The 14,868-nt window shown below is 36.5% G+C and overlaps 1 protein-coding gene across 1 annotated transcript in view; it reads right to left on the bottom strand.

The window, feature by feature from the left end:
* CFAP54 (cilia and flagella associated protein 54) overlaps nt 1-14,868 on the bottom strand; it is a 112,620-nt gene that overhangs the window by 7,830 nt on the left and 89,922 nt on the right. The window contains exons 55-64 of the mRNA XM_049792263.1: nt 14,048-14,205; nt 13,663-13,848; nt 12,804-12,930; nt 11,222-11,377; nt 9,989-10,097; nt 7,378-7,483; nt 6,526-6,618; nt 5,857-5,998; nt 3,545-3,745; nt 2,071-2,279 (exon numbers count right to left, since the gene is read on the bottom strand). Coding sequence (XP_049648220.1) covers nt 2,071-2,279; nt 3,545-3,745; nt 5,857-5,998; nt 6,526-6,618; nt 7,378-7,483; nt 9,989-10,097; nt 11,222-11,377; nt 12,804-12,930; nt 13,663-13,848; nt 14,048-14,205 — 1,487 coding nt within the window. The remainder of the gene's footprint in view (nt 1-2,070; nt 2,280-3,544; nt 3,746-5,856; nt 5,999-6,525; nt 6,619-7,377; nt 7,484-9,988; nt 10,098-11,221; nt 11,378-12,803; nt 12,931-13,662; nt 13,849-14,047; nt 14,206-14,868) is intronic.

The following is a 14,868-nucleotide window of genomic DNA, read 5'->3' as shown; positions in this document are numbered from 1 at the left end:
ATCAAAATATCGTAGAACTGAAGATAAAGCTGAAGTCATGCATTTCGGCATACGGGTATGCCTTCAGTATGGCGTGGGACAGTTAACTGGGGATGATCCCTGCCACCGAGGCGGTGGTAACAGGGGCAGTAACCCACGGTGCGCCGCGAGCTGCGCGTGCGTCACTCGCCTACTACGAGGATCGTTTACATTCAGGCTCTGTAGTTTGGCAATGAATCATCCGCTATCCTGCTAGTGTGGAGTGTGAACAAAATTACGAGAAAACACATATATGGAGGTGGGAACGACATAATTTATGCCATGCCCCTGAACTACAGCTCTTAAAAGTCCATTTTACGACACATATTTCTTTCTAAAACATATGGTGTGTTTTCTTTTTCACTGAACTGCCTCTTTTGTTATTTACATAATATTGAATCTTTTTGAGGAAGTATATTACAACTGCTTTTGTCAAACTGGAGGGTTGCTGAATTACATAGATAAATATTTATCTATTCAACTTTCTCCAAAGCCTGAAAATAACAAACTTAGTTAAGTGTTTCCAGTCCTACGTACTATCATGGAGTGGAGTAAAAAACAAGCATGCAAAATGTAAAAGGGCACACAGTTTTAATTATAGCCTTCTTAATGTAATTTGGATTCTTTGTTCAGCAGAGCTGAAAAAAACTTCAAGAGTCAAAAATAGAATTACAAAGACACCTGTAAGCAAAACAGCCTTGTACATAAAAATAATTCTTTCAAAAATTTTACCTATTTGTACTGTTAAAAATCCCAGTATCAAATTACAGTAACATTTTTAAAAGAACTTACACAGCCTTCTGAATAGTTAATGCTTCCAAAAATGTTGTGATAAAAATCAATGAAGCTTAGAATTAAAAAAAAGTAAGAGCTTTATGCTTGTTAGCTGTCTACAACAGTGAAGCTAACACATGATTATGCAGCTTGCACCTGTCACGAACATGACAGTAAGCTCTGAAGCTTATTATTCTAGGACAGTGTAATACTAATTATGTCAAAAAAAGAGCAGACAGAGTAAAATAATTTTTGATATACGATGGCTGTTATAAATGTCACATACCATATATTTACAATTTATTCAGTGGCACAGTCAGCTCTTTGTTGGGAAATGAGTAATGATATGCTGTCCAACACTGCAGAAAGTTCACCAACTCTAGAAAAGCTACTTTCACAAAAGTATTTTAATTCATTTTTATAAGATAACAAGTTCCCACTCCTCCAGGCTCCCCCGTCTCCATCTAATACTGAACATAATAAGTAAAAAATAAACCACAGAGAGTAACCCTGTCATTTTAATTTTTTAGTGTTAGGGTAATTATTAATGTGAGAAGTGGGATGGAGAAACCTTGAAGACCATTATTTTTACATTGAATCTTCAAAGACTTCTACCATTCAATATTCAATACATACGCCATGGTCAGCGTAGGCTCCAGAATTCCAATTCAAGATTTCTCTGAGTAATACAGTCTGAGCTGCCTACATCTGAAAGCTCAAATAGGCTGTTCACAAGCCAGAGATCTGAAAAGACTGATTTTCTAGCCAGCTGAAAATCAGTAAAAAAAATTGGCACACAAGGCCTTCAACAAATTTCGAGAAAATATTAATTATTTTTTTTTTTAAATCATGTTTTTATTATAGACCAAATCAACAATATAGAGGCTTTTACATAAAAAATTACAAAGCAAACACCAGGACATTTTTGGTATGAACATGGAGATCTACAAGATTAAAAGCCTCACTCCTACCAAATAGCACAGCCAACTTAATAATAAAATCTTCTTAAATATCATTCTGCTTAATCTTCTAGGTTTTAAGTACACTGGGCAAGGAATAGAGATAATTTTTGCAGGAGTGAATAACACAAGGATATTTGTGTTTGTTAACTGTGTCCTTCACTGCTTGCACAGAATTTTGGTTTTGCACAGATCCTCTGCATAATGAATTTCATTCTCCTATAGTGCTCTCAGAAATATCACCATTGCAACTAGCAAGAATCTGAGCGAAATGCAAGTATAATACATATTTTCGAAACATCAGAAAGAAAATAAGTACCTTTGAAGAATCAGCTGGCCTACCAAGTGGCAATTCTACATCATGTAGGTCTTCTGGGAAATTCTCAGGACAACACATTGAATATTCAAACAAATATTTTTTAAGAAAGGAATGCATTTCTGCTATGCGGAGAACAATCCCTGTGTCAAAAACAGAACTAAGGTGTCCATCTCTTGCAGAAAATGATCCAGGTCCTGAGTTAGGGGCAGCTTTGAAAAGAGAGTTTTATTACCTCATCATTTGCCATTAAAAAGTAAAGTTTCTACAGCTACTCAACATTAATAAATTTTGAAAACATAGTAAAATACGCAAATCGATTCAATATCGAATAAATGCATTTCCAACAATTATACCGATTGTCCTTAACTATTACTAGGTTATGCTATTTGTATTGCAATTTTGCACTGGAGATCTGATAATGAAACAACCTCTGTCTAGACATTATAGAGTAGCACAAAACGGAAGGTGCAGTTTTGAGGTTTAGGTACTTAAGTTTAGATACATAAGCATCAGTATGTTCACTAGATGTCTAAACAACCTCTAGAATAAATGCATATTTATTCAATACGGTCAAAAGAAGCTCTAAGAGCTGTTAAGACCCTAATTTAGACAGCTACTGGCTGATCAGCCGAGTCGCTCCCTACACTCCATCGCTGGTAATTACAGCTGAGATATACATGCACATTTTGACACCTACTTGTAGCTACCTTACCGTCCTTACAGTTCTGTGGTGAGGTAGAATAGTTCCCTTATATTTGGCGTTGCAAGCAAAAAACCCCAGCCCTCTCCGAAATTGCTATTTTCAGAGTTGCTAGGTTTCTCTCCAGGCAGCACCTCTACGTACAACCTAGTTCTGTTCTCACCTATCAGGTCGTCACTTGTATATGCAGCAGCTGGCCTTCAAATGCGTAGTACTAGGGCCCTGAAATCAATGGATTCTTGCTCTCTTTGAAAGGTGCTATCTATTACCGTCTTCTGCTTACAGTTAAATAAACCAAGTACGCACATAACATCTGGGGTTTTAGTCAAAACACATTCAATAATGCTCAGCCACTGAGCTGAGCCACCGAGTCAGGTCACACTACACTCAGTTCTCGCAAACAGGACCCCAGACTGAACAGATTTATTTCTGATGTGACTTAAGTCTGATGTACCTAGAACTAAAATAAATATAGATTATGATTTTTTTAAAAATGCTTCCGATGTAGTAATAGCAATTAAATTTTGAGGGATGCTTTTCCTGGTATCATGAAGGCTTACGAATAATTACAAAAAAGGTAATAACATCCTCACTTGCAACACTTGTAAACTGACACAAATCTTGATTTCAGTGAAGATTTTTTCACATTTATGCACTTTAAAGAAACTCAAAATGAGACTGTCTCAGACGATGACCTTTGAATCTGACACTGTTGGCCCCCAAGAACAATATCTCACCTATGGCAATTTTCTAGAAGGAAGAAGATATTCATACCAAATAGGAGGTTTGTGTTATGAAGTCTTTTTAAATGACTGTGGTAGCGAATTAAGTGAACCCATGTTATTGTCGCTTTCTTCTGGCTGGCCTCAGTGGCAAGACTTTCTGTTCTTTCACTTTGGCTCTGCTCGTCTTGTATGATTTGTTTGTTTTCAGTAGAAGATGCTTTGGGACTTTCAGAGGCAGCATTGTATCCATCTGCAAATCCAATAACAGTTCAACAACACACATTAAGTGAATGGTTGCAATTCAAAAGCTATTTCCGCATTGTGTTGGAATTGACTAATCCGTAACTAAAAAAATCTGACTTGTGAACCTGATTATGTTTTTCATAAGAGGAAAATTCTTTCTATTCTGCTTTAATATTAGTTGAACTACTAAAGAATATATTTCTCAGATCATGGCCAGGAATCTGACTGCTCCTTGCAAGAAGCTAAAAGGGGTAGAGAGCAAGGTGCTCTCGCTCGCTCTCTGAATTTAAATATAAAGCCATTATTTCTATACATTGTTCAATAGCAGATATTTACTAAGTGGAAACAATACTAGGAGTCATCAGTCATAACTACAGCTGTTGAACTTCCCAGTCATATAGACCTGAACTCAGAAGAGTTAGGTACTCTGAAATGTTTATTGTTAGCTTCCATCCAGTCCCTTTTTTAGATATTAAGCACATTATCAATTAAATGTGTTCTTGACTATGAACGAAAAACATCTTTTTTTTTTGGTGCTGCCTAAGAGTTATACTTATGCAAAAAGAGGAAAAAAAAAATCAGTAGTTATCTTTATATCACTGTTTATATTCAATTTTTTTTTCACTGTACGTGGCTCTCTCAAAAGCCCACACAATCCTTCTGCTCTGTTTCTCATTCCAAATTGAACAAACATTATGTTACAGTATTTCCTAATAGTAAACTTCCAGAAAATAATTATGTGTTCTTCTACAAAACCTGAACGTCTCCATTATTCCTGATATTTCACTGTCAATTGTAAAAAAAAGAATTTAGTTTAAATGGCCACATTGTTTATAGATGAAACTTAAACAATGTGTTTCACTAATGGTTTTACAGAAAATATTTAGCATGCCGTGCTGATCATTTCCATTTCAATTTACTTTTATATATTTTGGCCTACTATTGCTTTTCTACAATTTCTATTCTTCTTTATATTGCTTAACAGAACTATCAGGAGAAACACCTGCTGCATTTGCTAAAAGAAGAAATGATCTGTAATTATAAGCAAATGGAACTAGTACAAAACAATCAGATTGATGGAAAGTCTTAGCATACAACACTTGTTTTCATAAACCAATCAAAACACATATGTTTAAACACTGTACAGTAAGCAGACATTGCTCAGCTTTGCCAGCAACTCTCAGGCAAAGCAATTCAATCTTTGTCAGTCACTTGGGATGATTGAAATTAAGCCACTGAACTGAAATTTTGTCACTAAATTAATGGTTCCCATTCCCAGCTTAAAAATAAATATAGATCTTTTTCCTTAGTGTTCATATAACATCTGGCAACCATTATCCCAGAATTCCTAGTTTCATTGTTTGGTTGGTTTTTTTTAAATCAAAAACTTCCATTTCATCAACTCCATTAGCTGAAAAATAAACACAGAAGTTGGAAATAAACCGGGGAAAGGCAAAGTTCTATCAAGCTAGTGGAAGCATCTCTAAATGATAATCCATTGGACTGGAAAGACAATGAAAATTTTGTTATTATACTGACTTTGACTTTTAGATACAGTATCCAGGCAGATGACTGCAAGAGATTGGGTTTGTTGGTTTTGGTGTTTGATTGGGGTTTTGGGGGGGGAGCAGGGAGGCAGGGAGAGACAAGCTATTCAACACCAACATGTCTTTGCAAAATCAAAATTAAAACTGAAAATCTCCAAGGGAAAGTTAATATACCTAGGGAAAAAATCTGTTCTCAATCAGTGTTTGAAAAAAAAGCAGTGATGACTGATAGGGGGGCCAAGACTTATTCTAGCAGTCTGGGGAAGTCCTGTGACAAAGGTCCATCTGTTTTTCTAAAAGTATGGCAGTATGTGCACTCTGTCTTTCTGAGCCACAGCATGCAAACAATGCAATTTTTCTTAACCTGTTGAACACATGATATTTAAACACCCATTACTCTACTCAGTATTTTGTGCTGCTATGCAGGATGAGGATTTTGCTTTTACTTTGCAAATTTGACTTGTAATTTTTCATAAATGAAAATTAGGTATTAAATGTGTTACTAGATTACATGGCATGTATAGTTTATTAGTTATTTAATGTTCTAATATTACTAGGCATAAAGGAATACCAGATAAGAAATCTCTGTACGAAGCAAGAAGATCCATGGAAGCAAATTCTGGGATTTTCTGTTGCACTGTGTCCTTCATGCTGTGTTCTTTAACACTCTTCATTCCAATTAAGAGCTGAGAAGCAAGCACAGCTTCACTGACCTAAAAATAATATTTATTTTATTCAGAACCAGTTCACTACAATATTTACATAGATTTTAAAATCTGAGATTACCAAGATGATGACAAGAAATTAATTACTTGACATACCATATTTTTTAAAGTCAGGAAAATATTCTATTTCTCTCTGACATATGGTACATACTATACTTAAATAAATCATTACTGCTGACAGCTTAATTACTACATAGTGATTTCAAATCAGATATCCTCGCCTGGATGCCACTGATGTCTACCCACATGTCAAATACACGCGCACACGTATCAGGCAGTGTGCTGTTTTATTTGCACTGAATCAAAGTTGAGGTAAACAGAGTCAGATCTGTCCAAGAGAGATTAAATGCACTACTCAGACAGTGTAATTTTCATTTCCTCAAATGAGACGAATGCTAGAAATTTCAGGAAACCTTAATTCTTGTCTTGTTTGCATTGTCTTGTTTGCATGTGTAAGTAGCATAAGATGAAATAAAAAACCCCCGAAAATTACTTCTTCAGAATATTGCACCAACCTGCGTAGCTGCTCTTACTGCAATCCAGGACTGTACTTTGTAGCCTTCTGATTTCAGAGCCTCCTCAGAAGAAGAGACGTCTCCAGAAGAGTTCTAAAGTTATACACCAGTTCATAATTAGGATTCCAAATATATTATGGTGAAATATATTTTAAATATAGAAAAAAGTCCTCCTACTTACAGAATTATTGTTTTATTTGCAAGTTGTAAAAATCAGCATTGATTGTAAATCCGTGGATTAATTGCTAAAATTGAAAAAAATTATCCAGACCATAATAATTGGCTGCTCCTGTAAAAATTTTCTCAGATCAGCTCATACTATGGTCACTATTGTATACAGTTTTGCTATAATTGTCCATTTTCTGGAATCTTAATTACCTCCTTTCTCTTATGTTACACATTATACTTGGAATCTATGGCTTTTAGCCACTTTTTAGCCTTTTATATTTCTCATGCTGTCACTCGTATTTCTCCTGAAAAATTGAAATTTGTTAAAGTATAAATATTAGCACTTAAAAAACAGGATTGAATGTTATGTTTCCTCTGCAAGCTACAAATTAATTAGTACATAATCAGAAATGAAAACTGTTGGTTCTGTTTCTTCCTATTTTATACAGAAAAATATTTTAATTGTTATCATTCAATGCAATAAACATGAGAAATAACATCAAACAAGATATAATTCTACTGCTGTACTCTATGATTTCTTTGTGTGATTTTTCTAGTAGGATTTCCAGTATCAGTATGATTTATAAGGCACTGTAAGTAATAGTATGACAAGGTGCACAATGTTCTAACAGAAATATATTTCCTGCTTTGAAGAGGCCACTACCCAAAAGATAGAAAACATACGTTTGATTTGGAAGGCACCATCTTATCTGGCTGTGACATATCCTCTTTATTTGTGGCAAAATGCAAATATAATAGTGCTATTTCAAGGTATGATCTTCTTATTAACCTGTAAGAAACAACACACAGATCAATCAATGTTACTATCGAAGTAAGCATTACAATGATACAATCCGACTCCTGCGTTAGACCAACAGCCTCACCAAATAAATCATTCATCCGGCCCCCATCATCTACTTAAAGTGTACCTTCTTTCCAAAAGCCATGTGATCCTGTTTTAAAGTCTTACTATGTCTAAAACATCCCTATGGTATGTGTACGAAATAACACATTGATTTAAGAGTACGTCAAATACGATTTGCATTATGTTACAAATATTCCATAAATAAATTGCAAACATCTAGCAAGAAAACTGTAATTCTGTAAGGGAAGAGATCCTTCTGTACAGAACCTGTATGGGTTCCTCTTCCTTTCTCAAGTTAAGGCATTCATTGTCCTGGTTTCCCTGAAACATGGCTGGCTGAATTTGGATATGAGTCTTCAGTCAAACTCTTCCAAGAATCTGCGTAAGTACCCGCAGTGACGAAAACAGTCTCTCGTTTCTTCATTGGGCTCAGCTGAGGAACCTTCTCAGTTCTGAATTCTGTACCAGAACACTCTACATCTTCAGACAGACTATGCTCACCAGTTCCCCTTCTCCTCCTATACTTCCTTCTCCTTTCAGTTATTTTTACAGTAGAATAGTAGTAGTATAAACCAGGCAAAAATCATAGAATGGGTTGGGTTGGAAGGGACCTTTAAAGGTCACCCAGTCCAACTCCCCTGCAGTGAGCAGTGACATCTTCAACTCAATCAGGTTGCTCAGAGCCCTGTCCAGCCTGACCTTGAACGTTTCCAGGGTTAGGGCCTCTACAAATTGTAGATTTGTAGTAAAAAGATTTCTTCCTTATATCTAGTCTGAATCTACCCTCTTTTACTTTAAAACTATTACCCCTTGTCCTATCGCTACAAGCCCTATTAAAAAGTCTGTCCCCATCTTTCTTATAAGCCGCCTTTAAGTGTTGAAAGGCTTCTATAAGGTCTCCCCGGAGCCTTCTCTCGTCCAGGCTGAACAACCCCAACTCTCTCAGCCTGTCCTCACAGGAGAGGTGCTCCACCTCTCGGAATATTTTCGTGTCCCTCCTCCGGACCCGCTCCAACAGGTCCCTGTCTCTCCTGTGCTGAGGACCCCAGAGCAGAACGCAGTACTGCAGGTGGGGTCTCACCAGAGCGGAGTAGAGGGGCAGAATTACTTCCCTCAACCTGCTAAAAATCAATGTATCTGGAGAACTTCTCCAGCGTTTCTATTCCCTGTAGGTTTAGAACAGTCTTTTTATGCAGGTTCCTCCTGGCTCTGTGGAGCTCTCCAGGTCTCACCTATGAATTAGCTTTCCTAAGCATAGCAACAAACTCCTGCTCACGTAGTTACTGTTCTGGCCAGAGTCGTATTGCATGGGGTCAGCTGTTTATGTAGTACAATAAACTCCAGCTTTGGTATGATTCGTGTAAAGCAAAAAACAAAAGTCAGAGTGCTGTACAGTTCAAGATACGGCAAACTAAGTGGGAAGATGGCAAATTCTACACTTAGTTGGTGACAATTTAGTTAACTTTCTAGTCTTGCTAACAAAAAAAAGGATTTGAGACATCAAGAAACAACTTTAATTAAACAATCCCATAGATATCAGCGGGCTTATATAAAGGTGATTGGGATGTTTAGTTCTCTAAAATAAGAAAGCCAAGGTCCATCAATGTTGCTGTACGTTCTTTTAGAAAGAGAGCAGTAAATTAAATAACAGTGTAGCAAATTAGACTTGCAAAACATCACCACAGTCCATTTCTGTACTATCTTCCATCATGCTGACTGCCTGTAGAGGTTTATTACTATGCTGCTGCTTCTATGTTCAGAGTTCTGGTTCATTAACTTAAGTAACAGAATACCCAAACAAGCAAGGTAAATTGCTGCCTTTACACTGTCTGTAACCAGACGTGGCACATGATTCATTAAGACTGGTCAAGAAACTAGAAAAAAACTAAAGTCCAATGGATCAGAGCTGCTTGACAGAATTTATTGGCTGGCTTGGCTCAGCTCTTCAGGCATCTTCTATGCTGATAACTAATGCCAAAGTCACTGTCCTGATATCTTTTACAAACACATTTCCTATACTCCTTCTGCCTCTTTCTTCTGACTGTTTCTGGCTGCTAACCTTTTCAAGCTGGATTTCAATTATCTGGAAGGGGGCAGGCCACAGCTCATCTTCTGAAATATGAATAAAACCCTAGTTTAATTGATAGCTCTGTTCCTGGTGTTGACAGAGAGGGTACAAATTTGGAAATGGAAGAGAAATCTGTAACTTTGTATACTCTAAAATATGCTTTTAAATAATGTTCTCAGCAGTTGCTTTAAGTAAGGGAATAAATATACAGTAGCTCTTCTATACTGCAACAGAAGAAAACTCTCCAAAACATAAAAGATACTTCATAATAGAAGTCCCACACCAAATCTCTGAAAACTGTCAAAACACTATATTCATGTGTGATTAAAATTCTTTTGGAAGTTATATAGCTAGTTTCTTACTCAAGTTTTTGATCATGTCGCTGGCTGAGTTTTATAGCTTCCAACAAGGCTTCAACAGCTCGAGATGACCTGTTATTGCCTGCTTCAGTTATCTGGCGTTCTACCTTACCTAAGAAAGAAATATAGAAAGCAGATTTGCAAGATTTTTTTTTTTTTTTCTGTGAGACCCAACCTGTTTTTCCCTCCAGGGAAATTGAACAACATAGTGCACTACCTATTCTCTTCCCGATAAGCAAAATCTTTTCCAGTTTGCTTAAAATGTAATACACAATGCTTGTATAGCAAATCACTTCACAGAGTAGCTAAAATAATCAAACTTTGGAATCATAATGACTCCAAACATGTAGTGATCCTAACTAGAAGACCGTTGTACAGGGAGGAGTTAATGCACAGGCACAGTGCTGTGCCGTACCGCCCATACAGTATGGCTTCGGGCCTGTGTTGTGCTGCGCCCATCCTTTACCCACAGGGTCGATGTCGCCAGCCAGCTGTAAGACGAGAGCCTGCTGGCAGCATCTTCTCAGTACCAGTGATTCCACCACCTGCCCTTTCTGTAAAAGTGCAGCAAGAAGTTCGTATGCGAATATGCTTTTTGTTTGACAGTAGAAATGATGAATAGAATTGTTTTCTTTTAACAAAATCCTCTAACAGCTCAAAAGATCAAAATGAGGCAACCTTTCCACAGCCAGGATCTACGTGTTGTGCTATTCCCCTATTGGAAGCATGTTCAGTACTGCACAACTTGGAGATCTCAGCATCTGTAGGGACATAAGATTATTTACGCTCTCCTCTTTTTCTTTATAACTATCGGAGTGTTAACTCCAATAAATGGCATTTTAAGAGATACTTTACAGAGTCTTGAGTGCCTTTCTGGCTGGAATCCTAACCAACACCTCCTGGTGCAAAACATAATGCCACTAAAATCCAAATGCATACGAACAATGTGTAATTCATTAGCTTTGTTAAATCATTTAGAAATACTTTGAGCCTTTCATCTTCTTTAGTTCAGACTGATGCAAAGAAGCTGATTAGCTTTCTACAGTGTCCTTAATCTCATTGGCTACACCCTTTGATCCCTGATAACATACAGAGAGAGAGTCCTGCAGCTAGACAGGGTGAGAAATAGCCAAATCTGTTCTATATTTACAGTGAAATGTCTCCATTTTAAGAAAGGCCACATGCATAACACTGCCTAGGAAGGCAATCATGATGTACAAACTGGGTTTTATTTACCTATCTGAAAAAGAAGTTCAGCTTCCATATCTAATTTTTTTGTTGCAGATGCTCTGCAAAGCTCCAATGCTGATTCTAAATGTTTGACAGCACGTAGCCATTGCAGTGGATCTCCTCTTGCAGGTGTACAAGCTACTTTTTCAGCTAATGTGAGTCCTAAGGGGAAAAAAAACCAAACAACCATTTTAGTAAATTATATAATAGAAAACCAATTTATGCAAAAAGAAGGAACTTCCTTAGATAAATGCTATTACGTATCTACTGTTACAATCCAATTCTCAAAAATCCGAGTGATTAATGGATATAAATACAGAATTATAATGTTGTTTCATACTTTGTGATGCCATTGAGGTTTACCTAGGCCATCCAGAAGCAGCTCAGGCTACACAAATCAACACTTTCACAAACTATCTGGAAAGACTAGGAGTAAGCCATTTCATAACTTCATTTCACCTGGCAGTTGTAGGCAAAACAAACCTCTCTGTGGATTTCCAAATTCCCAAATGCCTTTTGTACTAACCAGTGCTAAAGGTTTCTTTGACCTATTGCATACCTCTTAAACTGTACTCCCCAATATTCATCTGTTTCATAGGCTCTTCCTAAAAATGTGGATTCAGAAACAGGAACTGGTCAAGTGTGGCCATTAGTACGAGTGAGTCTGGCCATGCCTGCACTGACAAGCAGTAAAAAGCACAATAAGAGTGGATCTCTAGAGCAAACCAGCTGGTGTTAAAGGCCTGACAGCGACAGCAGATGCATTTCAGAGTCTTTACTTCGGACTACCGCTATTCTAGTCCTAAGGGCTGAATATAAAGTAGTGGTTGGGATGCCCCGATGTGCTCCTGGAGCATATCTTCCTGAAAAATAATCCAGAACACTCTGAGGCTACTCCACAATGCGAACTAAAGTGCAGTAAGTGATTTCTAGATATTCTAGTCCAATATAAATATGATATACACCAAATTAAGTTTAGCAGAAGGAACATGGAGACAATATCCCTTTCCCTATATTTGCTATACAGCAACAAGTCTGACAGATCTTAAAGGTTATCTTTTGTTACTATTCAGCATATTTCCAAGTTTCTATATAAAGAAAAGTTAGCAAGAAAGGTTGTTCAATTAAAGGGTGACAATGATAACAAACACTATGTATTTTATTGGGATAGAAAACTATCACTATTATTCCATATGATTTGATACCTTAGTTAGTTCCCAAATAACTGCTTCCAGAGAGATGGAACATATACAGGAAGTTTTCACAGAATGAAGCTTTGTACAGAAGTTGGAAAAGATTGTTAACTACCACTTAAAAAAATTGAAGTTCCCATTAGTTTCATCAAGCTGTAACATTAATATTTAAGCCTTTGTTGATCATAGTTCCCATAAGAGTTGTACCTTGCTTAGACACATTGCCTGGAGCCAAACAGGCATCTACTGTTGGTTTTCCAAGTATTTTATTTGTATAATGAAAACAATTGACTTACTACATTCACTTCTGATGCATCAGTTTATCTGCTGTTGCAGGAAATATGAATGAAAATTAATGAAAAATTAAAAATAATAATGACCTGCATTTTTCTTACCAATTCTCATTTTGACTTGGGCTAGCAAGTTGATATGTGGCAAGTAGATATTTTTTGTAGGTAGGACCAGGCAAGTCAATGTACTGTCTTCTATTTGCCGTTCAATGGGTTCTCCACAAACAAAAATCTATGAAAAGAGTATGCTTTGTAAAATCAAGTTGCAGACAGCCAATTAAACAGCAGTTTGAAAAAGTAGGTTATGTATAGCGAAAGCCTGGAACTCAATTGTGTCTTGTAAAGAGCACTAGAAAAGGGCTTGATGCTCCTGAACTCCTTTACTTCAGTTTGTACTTGTCTTCTTTGCAGAGGAGTTTGGTAGCAAATGAACAATTTCAATGAACTCTTGATCAAATTTATTAATGTTAGGCTTTAGTTTCTAAAAGCAAGCTCTCTCAAATCAGTCTTTATGAAATAGATCTCCCAAGTAACCCAAGCCCTAGAAAGAAACTGTCATTTCTACAAAGAAATGTGACATCCAACAAAGGCCAGAAAAGAAAAAGAAAATAACATGTGTGGACCAGTCAAACTTTTCATTCATGGAAATAAGGCGATGGTGACATGCTGTAAAGTCAAACTACCTACTTCAGTTTTCACATATGGTTGTACATTTTGCAACTATTCAATATTTTTAAATTGTATGAAAATACCAGACTACATACATGAGCATGCATGATGAATATGCATAAACAAGTTCGGCAAGATGAATTACTCTTTACACCATGTGATCTAGGGAAAACTGAAGTGATCAGTTAATAGGAATAGCCCTTTTAAATAAATTCTTACAATAGCTTCCAGAATAGATAGTTAAGATTATTGAAAGGATTTGCAAATGCTGTGTAAAACACCAACATATACTCACTGCTTTAATGGTAAGCTCATGTGCCAAAATTAGTAAGTTTAATGGTTCCGCTGTAGAAGAGCAATGTTCTGTATCCTCTCCTGTTTGCAGTGTTAGTATGTCGGCCAGCAGAAGGATACTTTTCACAAGAGTCAAAGAAGCTGAAGGGGAAATAAATGTATCCTCTTGGAGTAAACTGATGATATTCTGTTTGGACATAGACAACATAAACCAAAGTAGTTACAACTTTTGCTGTCTATTTATGAGGACAAATCACACAAAGTGAAAAAAAAAAAATCTATTTTAGAGGCACTATGTCAAGCTTATTTAATGCTGGCATCAGCTGTTCTGACTACATGAAAAATGCATCAAAGAAAAGCGAACAGTTTCTCCTTTGTGCTCAAACCTGCAATAGAAGTTTAATGCCTGCCACGGGACGTTTTTCTTGCAGGTCAAGAATTGCAGCTTGCACCATCATTTCAGCCTGAGTCTCGCTGTCACCAAAGGCTTCTGCCTCTAGTATTACTTCTTTTATCACACTTCCGCGTTCAGCCACATCCCTTTCTAAAAGAAGGGAATACATAATAGTAAAAATACAATAGAAAAGACTTCACGGTATCTTCTACCATTCTTAAGAAGTCACTTCCACACTAAAAAGTTACAGAAAATCTGACATTATAGATTCTACATTTGCCATCTCATCGATTCTGTGCCAAATTCACTTTAAAAATAAAGAAAAACTACTTAGTTTTTAAACTGCACTTGGTTTAAGTTCATGCAAATACATTTTTATATGTAAGCCACCAGAAGAAATAATTAGATTTTGTAGATCAGATGTCATTCTCACCCATAAAACATATTCTACATATTCAAAAACCTGATCTTAGTTATCATCCCAAAATAGTAACAGCCTTCACAGGAATTATCCAGAAGACATTAAATAAGAGTTTGGCTACAGACCTAGATTGTGATTTTGATACTTAAGTGAGCGTCAGAGTTTATACCAAGTTCATAGAACTAAGGAATGAAAAACATTTTATTCACAATCAAACTGCAGTAAATGTATTTTGTAGTCTCACTTAAATTCTTTTTTAAAAAAAAGAATCTGGACCATTTTGGGGGGATATATAGGAACATTTCATTTATTGGAGATATAAAAAGTGAAAAAAACTTTTGAGACTTTTGAAACTAGAAGTATGTAGCAACCGTTTTTTCAAACAGGCATAC

The sequence above is a fragment of the Accipiter gentilis genome, chromosome 34 (assembly GCF_929443795.1).
Source record: "Accipiter gentilis chromosome 34, bAccGen1.1, whole genome shotgun sequence".
In the NCBI taxonomy this organism is placed as follows: domain Eukaryota; kingdom Metazoa; phylum Chordata; class Aves; order Accipitriformes; family Accipitridae; genus Astur; species Astur gentilis.
Note: the sequence above shows the minus strand (reverse complement) of the source record. Positions and strands in the feature narration are given on the sequence as shown.